Genomic DNA, 18,929 nt, shown 5'->3' on the forward strand with positions numbered 1-18,929 from the left:
TTTTAAACACAAATAACTTAATCCAAAAACATTCATACAGAATGTGCTGCGATTTCTTGTCCTCATCCAGTCTGTCACCCAGCACCTACTGTTATCTTTCACTCACTGAACAGATCAGGCTACATATAGTCTCTGCTATCTATGAATGCACTCCCTAGAAATCTAATATTGTGTATTAAATGGGTTCAAAAAAATTTGAAATGGCAGGGGTGCCTGGGTAGCTCATTCAGTTAAGGGTCTGACTCCTGATCCCAGTTCAGGCCTTAATCTTAGGGTTGTGAGTTCAAGTGCCATGTTGGACTATTTAAAAAAAAATGGAAAATTTTATGTGTTTGGAATATTTGTTTAATCGACATTGCATCTTAGATCTTCCCATATCATATATGCACATCTCTTTAACTGCTATATGATATTCTATGTCTATCATACTTTAATCCCCTACTGATGTATTCTTTCCTCCCAGTTGTTTAATACTACAAGCAATGTTATAATATTCAACAGGCTGTGCCAATCCACTGAAACTTCCCTGACAAGTATCACTAATGATCCCCAATCCTGTTAATTACTTTGCATGGTATTCTATAATTCTTTATTCATGGTAGCATAAATGTTAGGCTATTACAGGTTGGTTCTAGACTCAAGGAACTTGTGATCTCAGCTATCATCTATGAAGTCATGGTGACAAATGTTTCTTCAACCAAGTCTAATTAGAGAAATTCTCAATTCTGTGCTAGAATTTTTTTTTTTTTTTGAAACCTTTCCAGGTGGTGATAGATTAAGCGTCTAGAGCATGGCTTTCAATCTTGCATAACTTTTTTTTTTTTTTGCACAAATTGTCATTTTTTTAAAGATTCACCTAAGTAAAATTCACCTTTGTAAGTGTACACTTGTGCATGTTTTAACAAACCCAGTCATATAACTACCACTATAATGAACAGCTGCTTCATTCCAAAAAATCCTCACATTTCTAGTTAAAATGCTACCCCCTGCCTTTCCCCACAACAAGCACTGATGTGCTTGTCCCTATAGTTTTGCCTTTTCCAGAGTTTCATAGAAGTAAAACCCTATCGTAAGTGGCCTACCAAATCTAGTGTGTTTCACTTAGGCACAAGTGCATTCGAGGTTCCTCTGTGTTGCTGGGTGTTACCAGTTTGTAGTTGCCCATTATCCAGGTGTACCACAAATCTGCTTATCCATTAGCCAGCTGAAGGACATTTGGGTTATTTTCTACTTTTTGGCAATTACGAATAGTCCTAAACTTCAGTTCGTGTACACGTTTTTGTATGAACCTTGGGTGAACACCTAGAAGTGAAATTTCTGGTTATATGGTAAGGGTACGTTTATAAGAAAATGCCAAAATTATTTTCCAGGTGTTAGAGCCATGCTGTATCATTTTACATTCTCACCAGGAATATATGAAAACTTCCAACTGCTCCACATCATTGCCAGAATTTGTTACCGTTATGTTTTAGATTTTAGCCATTCTAATAGGCATGTAACGGATGAAGCGTGTTCAAATCTTTTGCCTAATTTTCAATTTGGTTGGTTTTCCTTTTGCATTTTGATAAATCCTATATATGTTGCAGAAATAAATCCTTTATCAGATGAGAGGTCTGTAAAATTTCTTCCCACTTTGTGGCTTGTTTTTTCTTTTAAAGAGCAGGAATTCTTAATTTTGATGAAGTCCCATTTATCAGTCTTTTATGGATTGTGCTTTTGATGATGTTATCTAAGAAATCTTTGTGTAAATCATGTTCACAAAGATTTTGTTCCCCTATGGTTTCTCCTATAAGTTTCATAGTTTTACACATTTAGGTCCATGGTCTGTTTTGATTCATTTTGATATGTGGTGCAGAGTATGGGTGCAAGTTTACTATTATTTTTGTATATAGTTACCTAGTTGTTCAGCACTGTCTGTTGAAAAGGCTGTCCTTTCTCCACTAAATTACTTTTGCACCTTTGTTGACAATCAGTTGACCGTGTATATGTGGTCTGTTTCTGGGTTTTTTTTTTTTTTTTTTATTTGTGTGTCCTTTCATCAATACCACATTGTCTTGATTACCATAGCTTTACAGTTAAGTATTAAAGTCAGATAGGGTATCTTCCAATTTTTTCAAAATTGTTTTAATTATTTTAGTTCCTTTTGCATTTTCATATACACTTTGGAACCAGTTTGTTAACCTGCACAAATAATTCTGGGATTTTGTCAGGAATTGGGTTGAACTTACAGATCAATTGGAAGAAAACGGAGATCTTGAAAATGTCATCCAATTCATGAACATGGTATTTCTCCATTTTCTTAGTTTTTCCTTCACCACTGTTGTGTAGGTCTCAGGATAGGAGTCTTGTACGTCTTTTGTCAAGACTTATCACTAAATTGTTTTAAGTAGGCTCCACACCTAGTGTGGAGCCCAATATGGGGCTGGAACTCACAACCCTGAGATCAAGACCAGAGCTGAGATCAAGAGCTGGATGCCTACTGACTGAGCCACCCAGGCACCTCCTGAAGTATTTAATGTTGTAGTGCTTTAGAAAATTTTTACTTCTCATTACTTGCTGCTATATAGAAATAAATTTGATTTTTGTACATTAGTCATATAACCTTGCTAATCTTATTAGTTTCACTAACATTTTTTAGATTGTGTGGTTTTTCTATAGAGAAAATTATGTGAATGGTGATGGTTTTATTTCCTTTTCAGTCTGTATGCCTTCTTTATCTTGCCTTATTATATATGTGAAAGCCTATAGTTAGTTGAAGAGGAATGGTGAGAGCAGATATCCTTGCCTTGTTTCAGATCTTAATAGTAGAAGACTATATGCCTTTTCTCCAAGTATACTGTCAGATAATTTTGGTATGCAGACTTTATCAGATTGAGGAAATTCCAAGAGGTTTTATTGTGAATGAATGTTGTATTTGCCAAATGGTTTTTCTGCAACCACTGAGATGATTTATCACCTTCACCTTTTAGAAGCGTTTGTATAAAACTGGCATGACAGTTGACCATTGAACATGTTGGGTTTGAACGTTCGAATGGGTCCATTTATACTTGGGGTTTTTTTTTAGCAGAGTACTGTATTTTCCTTCTGATGTTAATATTTTCATTTACTTTACTGTAAGAATATAGTATATATGCAAATATGTGTTAGGTGTTTGTGTTCTTGGTAAGGTTTCCAGTCAACAGTAGGCTATTAATAATTAAGTTTGGGTGGAGTCAAAGTTGCACATAGATACTTGACTACATGGGGCATAGTGTCCTAAGCCCCATGTTGTTCAAGGGTCAACTGTATCTTCCTTAAATATTTGTTAGAATTTACCATTGAAGCCATGTGGTCCTATAGTTTTCTCTGAGAGGAGGTTTTTAAATTACAAATCCAGTTCATTTAAGAGATATAGGACCACTGAGACTACTTGTTGAGGGTATTTTAGAAGTGTATGTCTTTCAAGGAATTGATCCATTTCATCTGCATTATTACATTTATTGGCAAAAAGTTGTTTTTTTAACGTTCATTATAGTCTTAATAACTGTAGGACCTGTACCAATAGCTCTCACTTCTGATATTAGTGATTATTTCTTTTTTAATCCTAATCTGTGCAGAGACGTATCATTTTTTTAATCTTAAAAAAAAAAAAAACCACCCGGGTTTTTAATGGCCTTAATTTTCTGTATATTAAGTTGTCTGTTTCATGGGTTCCTGCGTTTTTTCTAGTTGCTTAGGGTGAAATTTTAGATCACTAGTTGGAGATCTTTCTTCTTTTCTCATATATATAAGTATTTTAGGTCTATAAATTTCCCTCCTTTAGCATTGCTTTTGCTGCATCCCACAAATTTCGGTATGTCAAATTTTCATTTTCATTTAGTTCAAAATACTTTACAATTTCTTTTCTTCTTTGACTCATAGAAATATGCAATTTAGTTTGCAAATATTTGGGGGTTTTCTAGGTATCTCTTACTGATTTCTGATTTGATTCTGTTGTGGTAAGAGAAAATACATTATCTGAACCCTTTAAAATTTCCTGAGACTTATTTTATGGACCTCGATGTGGTCTATCTTGGTAAATGTTACCTGTGCACCTGATGCTGTTGTTGGAGTGTTTTATAAATGTTAATTAGCCAGTATGGTTGTTCACATCTCGAATATCCTCACGGTTTATCTTCTGTTCACTTGTTCTATCAATTATGCTGAAATCTCTTGATGATAAATTTATTTTTTCTATTTAGGATTTTATGTCCTGTAACTGGGAAATAACCTTCTTTATCAGTGATAATATTCTTATTAATGATATGAAAGCTGGAGTGGCAACATTAATTACTGTTGGTAGAGTATATATAACTTTTTTCCATCCTTTTACTTTTTAAAACAAAACACTTTATTGGGATATAGGTCACATATTATACAATTCAACCACTTGAAGTATACAAATCCATGGCTTTCAGTACGTTCCTAGAGTTGTGCAATCATTACCACATTCAATCATGTAATTCATTTGTGCAATTCATTACCACATATGCCCATTAACAGAAACCCTCCATTCCTCCCAGACCGAGGCAATCACTAATCTGCTTCTATAAATTTGCCTGTCCTGGACATTTCATATAAATGGCATCATATAATAATTACCCTTTTGTGACTGCTTTCACGTGGCATAATGTTTTCAAGTCCACCCATGGTATAGCATGTGTCACTACTTCCTTTTGGTTGGAGTAATACTCAACTATGTGGACACGCATTTATTCTTCAGTTAATGGGATATCTAAGTTATTGTCCTTTTACTTTAAAGTGGGCTACTTAGTTGGGTCTTGCTATTTTGTCCAGTCTTATAGTTTCTGCCTTTTAATTGATGTATTTAGACCACTTACATTTAATTGCTATTTGTTTGCTATTTTCCCATGTATTTTTTCTTTTTCCTCCTTTTTCGGCCTTCTTTTGCACTGAATATTCTGACTTGTATTACTGAATTGAGTATTCATTTGGTTATAGGGTGAATATCTAACCACAGGCATACTTTGCTTTATTGTGCTTCACAAATAATGTGTATTTTGTGGCAACCCTGTGTCAAGCAAGTGTATCAGTGACATTTTCCAGCAGGATTTGCAACTTTGGATCTTTGTATCAAATTTTGGTAATTCCCACAATATTTCAGACTTTTTCATTATTATAATTGTTATTGATTATGATTCATTGAAAGTTCAGATAGCATATTTCTAAATTATGGTATGAACATTTTTTAAAAAAAGATACAATGACTACAGTATAGTATAAATATAACTTTTATATGCACTGGCAAGTCAGAAACTTCATTTGACTGGCTTTTCTATGGTAGTCTGGACCTGAACCTGCAATATCTCCGAGCTGTGCCTATATTAGAGGAATTGTCAGTCATGTCCTCCAGTTGATTTGGGGGCTATTGTTGACTTATGTTTCCGACCTTCACAATCCCACTAGCCACATCATTGGAATTAGATCACACTTATGTGGTGGTTGGAGGAAACTGTTTCTTAAGTATTTGGTCTTCCTATTCAGAAATATCAGTATGTCTTTGTTATTAAGGCTAACTGAGGTCTCTACAAGGGATAAATTTACTCCAAGGCATGTGACACCTTCTGATGCTACTGTAACAGAAATATGGAAAAGGTTTTCTGTTTTCTAAGTTTTGCTTTCTTGTTTTCTCCAACTTTTTATTTTAAAAGAAAAGTTAGAAAAATAGTACAGTGAACACCCAATTATCAGTAATTAACATTTTATCACATTTGTTTTCTCTCTATAATTTCTTTTTTAGTTGAACCATTTGAAAGTAAGTTGCTCATACTGGGACAATGCACTTCTGAAACATAAGCCAGTACTATCATCAATACCAAAGGAATTTAACAGAAATTTAAAAATAAAATTTAACGCTGAAGTCCACATTAAATTTTCCCACTTGTTCCCAAAATATCGTTGATAGCTGTCCTCTTCTATTTAGGATCCAATCAAAGATCATGCACTGCATTTAGGTGTCCTGTCTCTAGTCCTCTTCATTCTAGAACAGTACCTTCCCCATCTTCCCTTTCCTCATGATACTGACTTTTTTTTTTTCTTGCAATAGTCTAGGCCATTTTGTGTGTGTGTTTCTATCTAAGCCATCTTTATGAATACAAGTACCATGAATGGGCTTTAGGATTGAAGTGTACTCCTAAACACAGCACATGATGCCCAGTGATCTACCCTTATTGCCTCAAGGACATTGTTTTCTTTCCTTTCCTGGTGCTTCCTGGATACCCCTTCCTTCCACACCTTAGCATCTTGCTAACTTTTATACCATTAAGGCCTGATTCAAGCTTTCCTTCTCAACAGAGATGGAGGCAGATGCTGCTACACAAATCTACTAAATAGGGCTGTCACACTACACGGTACAAAATGTCCATTTCTCCCCTTAGACAAAGAATCCAAAGGGCAGAGATACTACCTATCTCTGTAGAAACACTCCATAATCAGTTTAAACTGTAAATGCACAAATAAGAAAAGGAATGAATAAATCAATCTAAATTCTTTTGTTTCCAGCCATAAAGTTCTCCCCCTAACCCTTATTTTTTTCACTTTTCCCTGGTAGTTCCCATCACTCATGTGAGTACGGAGCATTTCCTAACAACCCCAATTCTGGGGTTGGGAGTTAATAAAGGCCAAGATGTATACTAGGCTCACCTTTGAAGGACTGTTGCTGAAGTAATAGAAAATCTTTTCTCGAGGAGAAAGCATTGTTTCATTTTTATGTGGAGAAATGTAGACAGGATGGTTTTGAGACAGCTGTATTCGGCGAGGAGAACCTGTTCTTACAAACGGATAGGGAGAGAGTGGAGGAGCATCCATCTGTTTAAAAAAAAAAAAATCCATATTCCTAAGAAAGGTAATGAAATTTCTAACCAGGTGTTTTTATGAAAATGGTTATTTTTATTGAAAGAGTGGAGAGGTATAATAAACCAGTAACTTTTTTGAATAGTAAACAGTATTAGCAGCAACAATTACACCTAAAGAAAACCATACGGATATAACACAAGTGCTTACTTTGTGGCAGTCACAGTTTTAAGCATTTTTAATACATTACGGCATTTAATCCCCCCAGTTAACCCTATATACTAGGGACTGTTCCTATTCCCACTTTTATATATGAAGAGATACAAGACAGAGAGAGTTAAGTAACTTGAAAGGTTACCATAGCTGGTAAGTTTTGGACAATGTGAATGCATGCAGTCTCTCTCTTGTATTACAGTAATTTTTAGGGAATCCAAAACCATCTTATTCTTGTTTACCGCTTCACAATAAAAAGAAATTCTGTTGGGTAGGCGTATTATCTCTTAGAGATTTCCTCAGTTTTATTTAACAAAAGGATGATTTCTAAGACTACTTCACCTATACAGCAGCTCATCGTAAGTGATTTCTCCTCCCTCACAAGTAAAAAAAGTATGCAATAATCCCTGTCAAACTTACTATGTTTGCCTGTGAGTACTTCATGGCAAATGTTTTAATTTGTTTTATGTAGATATTGTTGTAGAACTGAATGAGGTCTCCCCGCTCTTCTTCTTCCATGTCACTGTTGGCACCTGTGAGACGAGTAGGTGTCGGAGGGGCACTGCTAGGCTGTGGGACTGGCAAGGTGCTGCTTGACCTCATGACAGGACTGGAGTCTCTGCTGGCTGCAGCGGGTAGAACAAAGGATGTTAAACAGAAAGAGCTAGTGCAGACTGTTTTTAAAAAGTAAATTCATTAAGAGAAAGGCAAATAGTACTTGTTTAAATGGCAGCAAATGGGCACTCTATCTTCAACCCGGGGAGCAAAGCACAGATACTAAATAAGTATTAACCTTACCCCCTGCTATGTAGCAAGAGTTTACTGAGTAGTTTTCTCTAATAAATTACACCAAATTTTCTAGGACCCGTGCCCTGCATTAAGTGACACAAGTCAGCAATTAGGTATTTCCATAGCATGGTTTCAGTTGGTATGCCAAACTTTCCTGGAACTCAGACCAACAAATTCCTGCCTGAAACCTTCTCTAATTTCCCTGGAGAAAAATGCTATGCAGAATGTGCCTCAAAGCTATGGGATGAAGGACAACCAACTTTGCTACTAAATTTAGGATTCTATTTATTATTCCAACAATTTTTTTGCCAATATTTTAAGTTTCTATAGTCACAATTTCATTTAGTAATCTTTAGATCTAAAAAGTGAGAAGCTCCTAATTTTGTTTTCTAAGTGTTCATAAAGATCTTCAACACTTACTTCTGTCTTTGTTTAGTTCTGTTGGAGAATTCTGATGGCTTCTGCTATCACTGCTGCCAGAATTTCTTCTTTTCCTTTTCCCTTTTATCAAAACACTTCTGTATACCTTTAGAGACCATGATAAGAGGACAGATTTATTGAGCACATCTTAGACTACAGGACCTTCATATGTTACTAAATTCTCACAACGACTCGATGTAGTAATAGTTGTCCTCCTCAGGGAGGTTAATATATGCAGCCAAGGTCATATATCTGTTAAATAACAGAGCCAAGATTTATACTAGGGCCTGCTGGCCTCAAATTCCAAATATGGCCTATAATGTTATAACGGGCAGTACTAGCACCCAACCATAAAATCAGGTCATTCTAAATCAAATACAAAGATCTTGCATACCTATCCTTTGAGATAAATGAACAATATTAAAGGTAAAATGAATTTTAGATTTTCACTTAATGTTGTCTTGGTTAAGTGTACAGTACTGGTTTTCTAAACCAGCCTGAAAGGTGACACAGAAACGAAACAACTTCCTAAATTGACATCTATCATGTGATTATCCGAATTAAGGAATCAAATATTTTACCTTTTGGAGAAAAGAGGACTTAAACTAATCAAGATGTGAAGCTGTCACTCAATGATTAAACAATATTAAAGAAAAGAATTCCTTAAAGTAGATTCTTATTTTGTATCCTGGGGAAAGGCTTCAAAATCAACTGTGGTTAATTTTTCATATTTATCAAAGACTTTAAGCTTTATTTCAGCCCTGAGAGAAAATGTAGTTACCTGGCTCCGGGCCTGTGGCTGAGTCCTGTAACAACGCATAATATTCTGGAAGGACTTATCTTCTTTTGTGACCTGGCAAACAGTAAGAGTATTCTGAGAGAGAAAGTAACTTCCAGCAAAATATATTGAAGAGCTCTGTGAACCTACTTTCCCAGTAAAACTGGTGAAAATCATACAAACAGCCATTTCAAATCTCTGGAAATTGTCCTAAGAGTGTATAAAAAATGAAAAACTATTCAAGAAAATCTACTAAAATTCAGTAATAAGAGGGAGTAAGTGGCATCTGAACAAAGACCTGGCACAAAAAAAGTACATTTAACTAATTAAAAATTCACCCAAGGGACAAAATAGATCTGACTGGCAAAGAAAAAAAAGAATTAGCAATCTTGGGATAGACTGTGGAACCTGAAGAACACAGAAAAAGGAAATGCAGAAAAATTAACAGAGCTTCAGAGAGCTGTGAACATCATTCAGCACACAGAGAGAAGCAGAAAAAATGTTAAATAAAGCTGAAAGCTTCCCAAATTTGTTTAAAAAATAGTAACCCATACAACTAGGAAGCTCTAAGGATTCCAAGTATAGGATAAATGCAAAGAGATCCATACCCAGACATACAGTAAAAATGCTGAAAGCCCAAGAAAGGGAGAAGATCTTGAAAGCATAAAGAGAAGCCCAATAAAATAACAGGCAACTTCTATTCAGAAACTACAGAAGCTAAGAGGTGGTGAAACAACATATTCAAAGTGCTCAAAGTAAACTAAGAATTCAGTGTTCAGTTATCTTTCAAAAGTGAAAGAGAAATAAATAGAATCTCAAAAATGAAAGAGAAATAAATACAAAATAAACAATTTGCTGCTAACAGATTGATCTTACAAGAAATACTAGAAGTTCGTCAAATTAAAAGCAAGTGACTTCAGTAATTCAAATACACATAAAAAGCACTGATAAAGATAATTATGGAACCGTAAAGACAGCATATATTTCTCCTTAACTGATTTAAAAAGCCATTGTATAAAACAATACATTTATAATGTTTCACTGGGCCTAAAACATACAGTAATATAATATATTTGCCAAAAACTGCCTAGGAGGAGGAATGCTGTATTGGGCTAAGGAAATGACTCCAGATGACAACTTAAAACCACAGGAACTGATAAAGAGAATCAGAAATGATAAAATTAATAAAACAAAAGTTATACATTAAATATATTTTAGCTCCTTTAAAAGTCACAGAATTATTGTTGGATTCGCAACACTTACGGATATCACAATTCACCTCAAAAGATGAATAGGAAACAGCTACATAAGAGTAACACTTCTATATCTCACTGGAATTATGTTAGCATAAATCTGAAGCTGATATAGATAGTTAAGGTACGTATGTTGGGGTGGGGAAACTGGGGAGATGTTGGTCAAAGAGTACAAACTTCCAGTCATAAGATGAATACATTCTGGGGACCTGCTATCTAGCATGGTGACTACAGTTAACAACACTGTATTATATACTTGGAAGTTGCTAAGAGAGGTGATCTTAAGTGTTCTCACTACACAAAACAATTGGATTAGCTCCATGTGAAAGAATAAAGTTGAACTCCTACTTCCTACCATGTATTAGAAATTACTCAAAATGGATCAAAGACCTAAATGTAAGAGATAAGACTATAAAACTCTTGGAAGAAAACATAAATATCGATGACCTTGGACATAACAATGTATTCTTAGACACCAAAAGTTCAAGCAACAAAGAAAAAATATAAAAATTGACTTAATCAAAATTAAAAACTATATGGTTCAAATAACACCATCAAGTAAGTGGAAAAACACCCAAAGTATCTACAAATATCTGCAGAATATATAAACTACAGCTCAACCATAGAAAAGCACAAAACAATCCAAATAAAAAATGGACAAAGTATTTAAACTGGTATTTCACCAAAGATATACAAATGACCAGCAGACAAATGATTTCCTGATGGCCAGAATAAAAAACCCAAATAATAGTCAATAAGCACAATAAAAGACATTCAACATCATGAATCATTAGGAAAATAAACATCAAAACCACCATAATGGGGGCAGCCCAGTGGCTCAGTGGTTTAGCGCCACCTTCAGTCCAGGGCTGATCCTGGAGACTCAGGATCGAGTCCCACATCAGGCTCCCTGCATGGAGCCTGCTTCTCCCTCTGCCTCCTGTCTGCCTCTCTCTCTCTCTCTCTCTCTCTCTCTCTCTCATGAATAAATAAAATCTTAAAAAAAAAAACAACCCATAATGTATCAATCAATACTGAGATGACTATAATAAAAAATTGAAAAGCTGGCAAGGATGTAGAAAAATTAGAACTCTAATGCACTGCTAGTGGGAATGTAAAATGGTGCAGCTGCTGTCAAAAACACGGCAAGTTTCTCAAAAAACTAAACCTAAAATTACCATATGACCCAGCAATTCCACTTTTGGGTATATGCCTAAAAGAATGAAACTAAAAGTTCAACAAGATATTCATACACTCATCTTCATAGTAGCACAATTCACCATAGCTAAAAAGTGGAAGCTACCCAAGTGGCCATCAATGGATGAATGGATAAACAAAATGTGATATGTCCACACTATGGAGTATTACCCAGCCTTAAAAAGGAAGAAAATTATAACTCATGTTACAACACAGAAAGATCTTGAGGATGTTATACTAACTGAAATAAACCAGTCACGAAAAGACAAATACTGTAGGACTCCTAGAGGCACCCAGAATAGTCAAATTCATAGAGACAGAAAGTAGAATGATGGGTGCCAGGAGCTGAGGGAGGGGGAATGCAAAGAACCTATTTAATAAGTAAGTAGTTTTATTCTGTAGGGATGGAAATGTTTTGGAACAAGATAAAGGCTGGGTGTACAAGATTGGGAATGTACTAAGTACCACTGAATTGTTCATTTAAAAATGGTTGATTTATATGAATTTCACATCAATAAATTATTTTAGAAAAATGTCTGATAATAAAAAGTGCTAATGAGAAGGTGGAGAAATGAAGACTTCATATACTGCTAGCAGAAATACAAAATGCTGCAGTGACTTTGGAAAAACAGTCTGGCAGCTCCTCAAATGGTTAAACACAGTATAAGACCTTGCAATCCACCACCTTTAGGTATATAGAAAAGAGAAATGAAAACATGTCTATGCAAAAACTTGTACACAAATGTTCATAGCATTATTCATGATAGTCAAAAAGTGAAAATACCCGGATGGCCATCAATTAACAGATAATCAAAATGTCATATATTTATACAATGGAATATTATGTTCTAAAATTTACTGTGGTGAAGGTTGCACATATCTATAAATGTACTAAAAACCACTGAGCTGTACATTTTAAGTGAGCAAACCAAGGGGTGCCTGGGTGGCTCAGTCACTTAAGCATCCAACTCTTGATCTCAGCTCAGGTCTTCATCTCAGAGTTGTTAGTTCAAGCCCCACACTGGGTGTGGGGACTATTTGAATGAATGAATGAATGAATGAATGAATGAGTGAATTATAGCTCAACAAAACTGTTAAAAGTGTTCTGAGAGTAAGGAAGTAGCATCTTTACTTTTTCCTTTTATATTCCAAATGGTACTCACCTTTGCCATCACATAAATGGCACACATCAACAGCTGGTCCAGGTGTCTGTCCATCATAAGTTCAGGACACTGAATTATGGAGAATTCAAAACAGGTCCAGATTTTTTTCCTCAGTTCATCTGAAATATCCAGTTTAGCACAAAGATCCCGAAGGCGGACACCTGCCAAGTGGTAAACCTGGTAGATAAACAAAAACATTTCAAAGTTTGTTTACCTAACACTTATACTTCCCAAGCTTATACCCTGATAAGGGTACATGAAAAATTACCTTTCTAAAGAAGAGTGATAAAGAGCTGGTCTTCCTGGGTCTAATACTGCTGCCAGTTAAAGGTGGGCCTTGTTTCTGCTGATGTCCACCTGGGGAAATCTGTTGAATGGCCACCTGACCAGGGACTTGCAAGGTTGTTCCTGTCACCTGTTGAGAGCTCAAACTTCCAGCCAGGGCCTGAGCACTGAGGGGCTGGATGGAGCCAGTCACGGCTTGTGCCTGCCCTCCAACATTGACCTGGACTGGGAAGAACGTTATCCCTCCATTTTCATTCGCAATACCTATAGTTTGTTAGGGAGAAGATGAGGATGATGAAAAGTTCTCTAGGCACGGGTTTCCAGTTTCTCCCCTCCTAGCCTCCTTCCCCCCCCCCCCCGCCCCCTTATCTCCTGTTGTCATTCCAGCCAAATCTCAGGTGACTTTCCAATAAATGCCACCGAGAAAGAACTCAATATTCAACTCTGCCTTCCTTACCTTGTACAGGAATGGTCACTGTTTGTCCATTGTTGGCTGTGACAGTGGCTGTTGCCATAGTGACCAAAGTCTGTCCAGGAACTGGTGTGACAGAAACAGTCTCCCCAGATACATTCTGCACAGGGACAGCATTGACGAGGGGTTGTGGGGGAATGCGCCCAGGTGTCCCTCCATCAGAAGGGCTATCATTCTCAACAAATAGCCGCCTTCTGGTAGAGCTGGCTGTTGGGGAGCTGTATCTATCATATAATGTGGCTGGAGATGTTATGCCTAGGGTCAGAAAAAAAAAAAAAATCAAACAAATGGTTTAACTCAAGGAAACTGAGATCTAACTTCCAGCCAAGCTCTTAAGTTCAAAACTAATCAGTATCTGAAATACTTCATAAACAAAAATTACAGGGATCATATTCATAAGTATATTCAACTAATGAAAATTCAACCACACACTATTAAGAGCAAAATTTAAACACAAGAATTTTTCTCTATTTGTTTCACAATGCTCCCTACTTTATTCCAGCTCCTGCTAAATCAAACTCTGCCCTCTACTACTACATAATCCTGATGACTTAGGGGCAATTTAAACAATTATTCTATTTTCCTATGATACTTTTGACCATATTCAATTTCTACCTAACACTCATGTACAATGTGATTTTCACTGTAAAGCCACTACTCAAAACAAGGGGACTTGATATTACTAGGACATCATCTGGGAGCATTCCCCCCCAGTTTTATCAATTTGCATCTTTGTCTTTTTCCATGTATAGAAAATTACTAAAACTCAATGTTCTTCAGCAAAAATGGATATATGTGTTTTGGACTCAATTAAGCTTAGTTTATTATATTCTTTAAACAATTTTATTAATGCATAATTCACATAAATTTCACTTAAATTGTACAATTCAATGCTTTGAATTTGGTATTCAAATTTTGGTATACCAAATTTTGAATCTGGTATATTGCTACCTTTTTAATATATATATATATATATATATATATATATATATATATATATATATATATAACATGTAATTTGCCATTTGAACTATTTTTGTATGTACAATGCAGGGCATTAATTCCATTCACAATATTGTGCAACCATCACCACTATTTCCCAAATTACTTTGTCATCCTAAACATAAACAACCCCTATAAACATTATAGCACAGTCTGTTGTTAAATATGCACATCAGTGGCTGAATTTTTAAGCAGCATTCCTTCCAACTGCACATCAATTGTTGTTTTTAATTTAAAAATATAGGTAGGGAGGTCATAAGAGGATAGGGGTACTCGTGACAGACTATAGCTTAACATTTTAATTTTCCAATGGCACAAAACCCAATAAACTTACTAGATTTGTATTTGGAACAAACCTACAATTGGAAAGAATGCATTAGGATCATTATCTTGTAAAGCATTAAGAGACCTCAAGAAAATGGAGAAGTGGTAAGTACAAAGAAAATGAGTTTATTATTATTTTTTTTAATCTTTATTTTTTTTTTTAAGATTTTATTTATTTATTCATAGAGACACAGAGAGAGAGAGTGCGGCAGAGACATAGGCAGAGGGAGCCCGACGTGGAACTCAATCCAGGCCTCCAGGATCACACCCCAGGCTGCAGGCAGCGCTAAACCGCTGCGCCACAGGGGCTGCCCAAGAAAATGAGTTTAAAGTCAGGTCCTAAATCCACAGATTAGGGAAGGAAAAACTCTATAGAAACAGGACTGAGGAAGACCAGCTGTCAGATCTGTGTCTAAGATGGATAACAGGCAGAAAAATAGTTAAGCCATTATGATTCCTCTTCCAAAAAATGAGGAAATTTTCATATAGATTATCCATAGTTATTGAGTATGCACTGATTCTTGATTTTAAATCTGATCTTTTTTCTATAACCAGTGCTTATCAATTACATTAAAAGGTTCATCTAGAAATAATATCCTTCTAATGGCACGTAAGGATTTAGAACTCTCTGAATTTACAAAATTGCTTTTTAAAAGCAGTTTTGTCTTAACTATGTAAACTTAAACCTTGCATGTGGAAGATGTTACAAGAACAACCTGAAGGGGTGCTTGACTGGCTCAGCCTATTGAACATGATCTCAGGTTGTGAGTTTGAGCCCCATGATGGGCATAGAGATTACTTTAAAAAAAAAAAAAAAAAAAAAGCAGCTGCCTAAATAGAACCAGATGAATAGTGAAACTTCTCTTTTCTGTATTTCTGGGGCCAGCACTGCTGTCCTATAAACCAGTGTAGCACAGCTCAACTGACAAGAGTTAAAGCTGAACATGCTCTGGCCATTCAGTACTTTTAACTCATCAGCTTGTCTATACCTAGTTGCATCATACAACTCTATCTTTAAGAAGCTTTTGTTTTTTCCTGATTTTACTTTTTAAAAAAGATTTATTTGAGAGAGAGCAAGAGAGCAAGCACATGAGAGTTGTAGGAAGGGGAGGAGAGAAGCTCAAGTAGACTCTGTGTCAACCACGGATCCCAACATGGGGCTCAATCCCACGACCCCAAGATTACAACCTGAGCAGAAATCAAGAGTTGGACACTTAACCAACTAAGCCACCCAGGCACCCCTCTTCTGATTTTAAAAGAAATACATATTTATTTTTAAAAATTTACAGAAAGCACCTGGAATTCTATTAACCAATATTTCTTAACAGTTTGGTTTTCTTTAGCCTTTCTGTATGCTTATATATAATAAACACACACTTAAGATACATTAATTAATATTAGTATATATTATTAATATATTAATTATAATTAATTATATAGTATTCTCTTTATTTAATATTAATTATAGTATTATATATTAATATATAGTATTAATATATAGTTATATTAATATATAGTATTCTCTTTTTAAAGTCACTTGTTATTACATGTATCTTCCTGTGTTCTTAAATATATTTCAAAAGCACTACTTTTAAGTGATCCATGTGGTACTATAATACTCAACTTATTCTGGCTATACAAGGCTTTCTAGGGGAGGGTTCCAGTTAATAATGCACAAAATATTTCTTTTATTTAAACCCTATTAATTTCACTTCTAGTTTCAGATAGAATTTCAATTCTCAGATATTAGGCTCCCAAATACTCCCCTTAGTATTTTTTTTTTTTTAAGATTTTATTTATTTATTCATGACAGAGAGGCAGAGGAAGAGGGAGAAGCAGGCTCCTTACAGAGCAGGGAGCCCAATGCAGAACTCAATCCCATTGAGGATCATGACACAAGTTGAAGGCAGACACCCAACCAACTAGGCCACCTGGGTGCCCCCCTCCTAATATTTTAAACTTACTTCTTCCAAGTCCTCCAGTATCCGCACGAACTTCACTCACCCTTCTGGGAGTCAAAGGAGATCCAGCAATACAAATATCATCTGCTCTTTCCAGGTTCTGGGGTGGCATAACCTATAAAGAATGATATACAGAGTATCATTATTCAAAAAGGTATTTTCTTTAGAAATACAGTCACAATCTAAGGCAAAAGGAAACTTGGCTCACCAATTCTTTAATGTAAATAAAATCAGTGTCTTTTCCAGTTTCATACTGAAGTTGAAAAGGTCTGGCAAGCTTAAAAAAATTCAAAGCTAATAGGTGAATTCTAAATATGATTCAGCCTTCATTACTGATTTAGATAATTAGAATACCAGCCATTCTAAAGTACAGAGACTTGACTAGAAAATTAAGAGAGAATGCTGAATTCTTACTCTGGCACTGAAACCTTGAAGCAATCACACATTATTTCTGACTCCTAGAGTTAGGGGTTTCTTCTTAGATACAGGGGTGACTATACCATATTAAACCCAATGGCCACCCTCTCACTTCCCATAAGGGAGATACTAAGTTTAACTGCTCTCCGTGAAACAAGAATATAAACAGATTAGATCCTGTTATACTTTTGTTACAGAAAGATGTTAAGGTATTTTCACAAACCTCTTCACAAGTAGGAACTCTGTTTTCATTGTCTCTAATTCTGTCCCAGAGTGGAGACTCTGGTTTCCATGCCAAATGATCCAAGATCTGTTCTTCAATCTGATTAAGGTGTTTTACCACTTCTCTACAAAGACCATCTTCTGCTCTAATGAATACTTCTATCACCTGAAATAAAAAATGCCCTGGTTTAATAATTATTTTTGTCACTAAAAATGCATTTATTAAGTGTGAAGCAAAAATGGGTAAATTGCATTTTTTACATATTTATAGATACAACAGATAATTCATCAAAAATTAAAAATAGAGATCCCTGGGTGGCGCAGCAGTTTGGCGCCTGCCTTTGGCTCAGGGTGCGATCCTGGAGACCCGGGATCGAATTCCATGTTGGGCTCCCGGTGCATGGAGCCTGCTTCTCCCTCTGCCTGTGTCTCTGCCTCTCTCTCTCTCTCTCTCTGTGTGACTGTCATAAATAAATAAATAAATAATTTTAAAAAATTAAAACTATAAATAACAGCACTATTTTGAACAGGTGGTCTTCCTTTCACTGTCTTTATAAATTATTATTATTTAAAATGCATGTAGGAATTACAGAAAATCTTTTGTATAATGGCATATTTTAAATTGTTTTCAAAGAAAAAAGAGCCTCTTCTATTAAAGTTGAAAAATATTACCTTTTTTTTTTATTTTCAAAACAATTTATTTATTCATGAGACACAGAGAGCGAGCCAGAGACATAGGCAGAGGGAGAAGTAGATTCCTCGCAGGGAGCGTGACGTGGGACGTGATCCCTGGACCCAGGATCATACCCTGAGCCAAAGGCAGATACTCAACTACTGAGCCACCCAAGTGTCCCTGAGAAATATTACTCTTTAAATTTTTTTTTTAATTTTTATTTTTATAGATTTTATTTATTTATTCATGAGAGACACAGAGAGAGAGAGGCAGAGACATAGGCAGAGGGAGAAGCAGGCTCCACTCAGGGAGCCTGATGTGGGTCTCGATCCCAGGTCTCCAGGATCACACCCTGGGCAGTGGTAATAAACCGCTGAGCCACCTGGGCTGCCCAAAATTTCACATTTAAAGACTCTAGCTCAGTTGGTAAAGCATCTGACTCTTAATCTCAGGATCATGAGTTTAAGACTCACGTTGGGTGCAAAGATTACTGAAAAAAAAAAAAAAACCCACAACAAATAGAATAAAAACTCTAAACATTCAATCTATGCCACTAAAAAAACTGACTTTGCTCTATTAGAATTAAGATAAACCCATACACTAAATCGATATCAAGACAGAAATAACTACCAAATCAATGCCATCACTTTACGCCTCTATATAATATGTTAAAGAGAACTTTTCTTCCAAAAGACACTTTCAATGTTATTTCTACAAAATAAAAAAAGGTTGGGGATCCTAGGTGGTTCAGTCAGTTAAGCATTTGACTCTTGATTTAAGCTCAGGTCTTGATCTCAGGGTTGTGAGGTCAAGCCTGGTGTTGGGCTCCACACTGGGTGTGGAGCCTACTTAATTAAAATAAAAAATTTAAAAAGATTACTATATAAGAATAGCTACTGATTTGTTTGCTACCTTTTTTGAAAGGCTTC

At 35.7% G+C, this 18,929-nt stretch overlaps 1 protein-coding gene across 2 annotated transcripts in view; it reads right to left on the reverse strand.

The window, feature by feature from the left end:
- The window catches only part of RBL2 (RB transcriptional corepressor like 2), a 51,399-nt gene that overhangs the window by 2,749 nt on the left and 29,721 nt on the right, over positions 1-18,929 (reverse strand). For both annotated transcript variants that reach the window (XM_038531039.1, XM_038531040.1), the window contains 9 exons: positions 17,329-17,493; positions 16,692-16,803; positions 13,387-13,656; positions 12,913-13,193; positions 12,645-12,821; positions 9,035-9,106; positions 8,254-8,359; positions 7,465-7,670; positions 6,682-6,846 (listed from right to left, as the gene is read on the reverse strand). In XM_038531039.1, the coding sequence (XP_038386967.1) occupies positions 6,682-6,846; positions 7,465-7,670; positions 8,254-8,359; positions 9,035-9,106; positions 12,645-12,821; positions 12,913-13,193; positions 13,387-13,656; positions 16,692-16,803; positions 17,329-17,493 (1,554 nt within the window). The remainder of the gene's footprint in view (positions 1-6,681; positions 6,847-7,464; positions 7,671-8,253; positions 8,360-9,034; positions 9,107-12,644; positions 12,822-12,912; positions 13,194-13,386; positions 13,657-16,691; positions 16,804-17,328; positions 17,494-18,929) is intronic.

The sequence above is a fragment of the Canis lupus genome, chromosome 2 (genome assembly GCF_011100685.1).
Source record: "Canis lupus familiaris isolate Mischka breed German Shepherd chromosome 2, alternate assembly UU_Cfam_GSD_1.0, whole genome shotgun sequence".
NCBI classification, from domain to species: domain Eukaryota; kingdom Metazoa; phylum Chordata; class Mammalia; order Carnivora; family Canidae; genus Canis; species Canis lupus.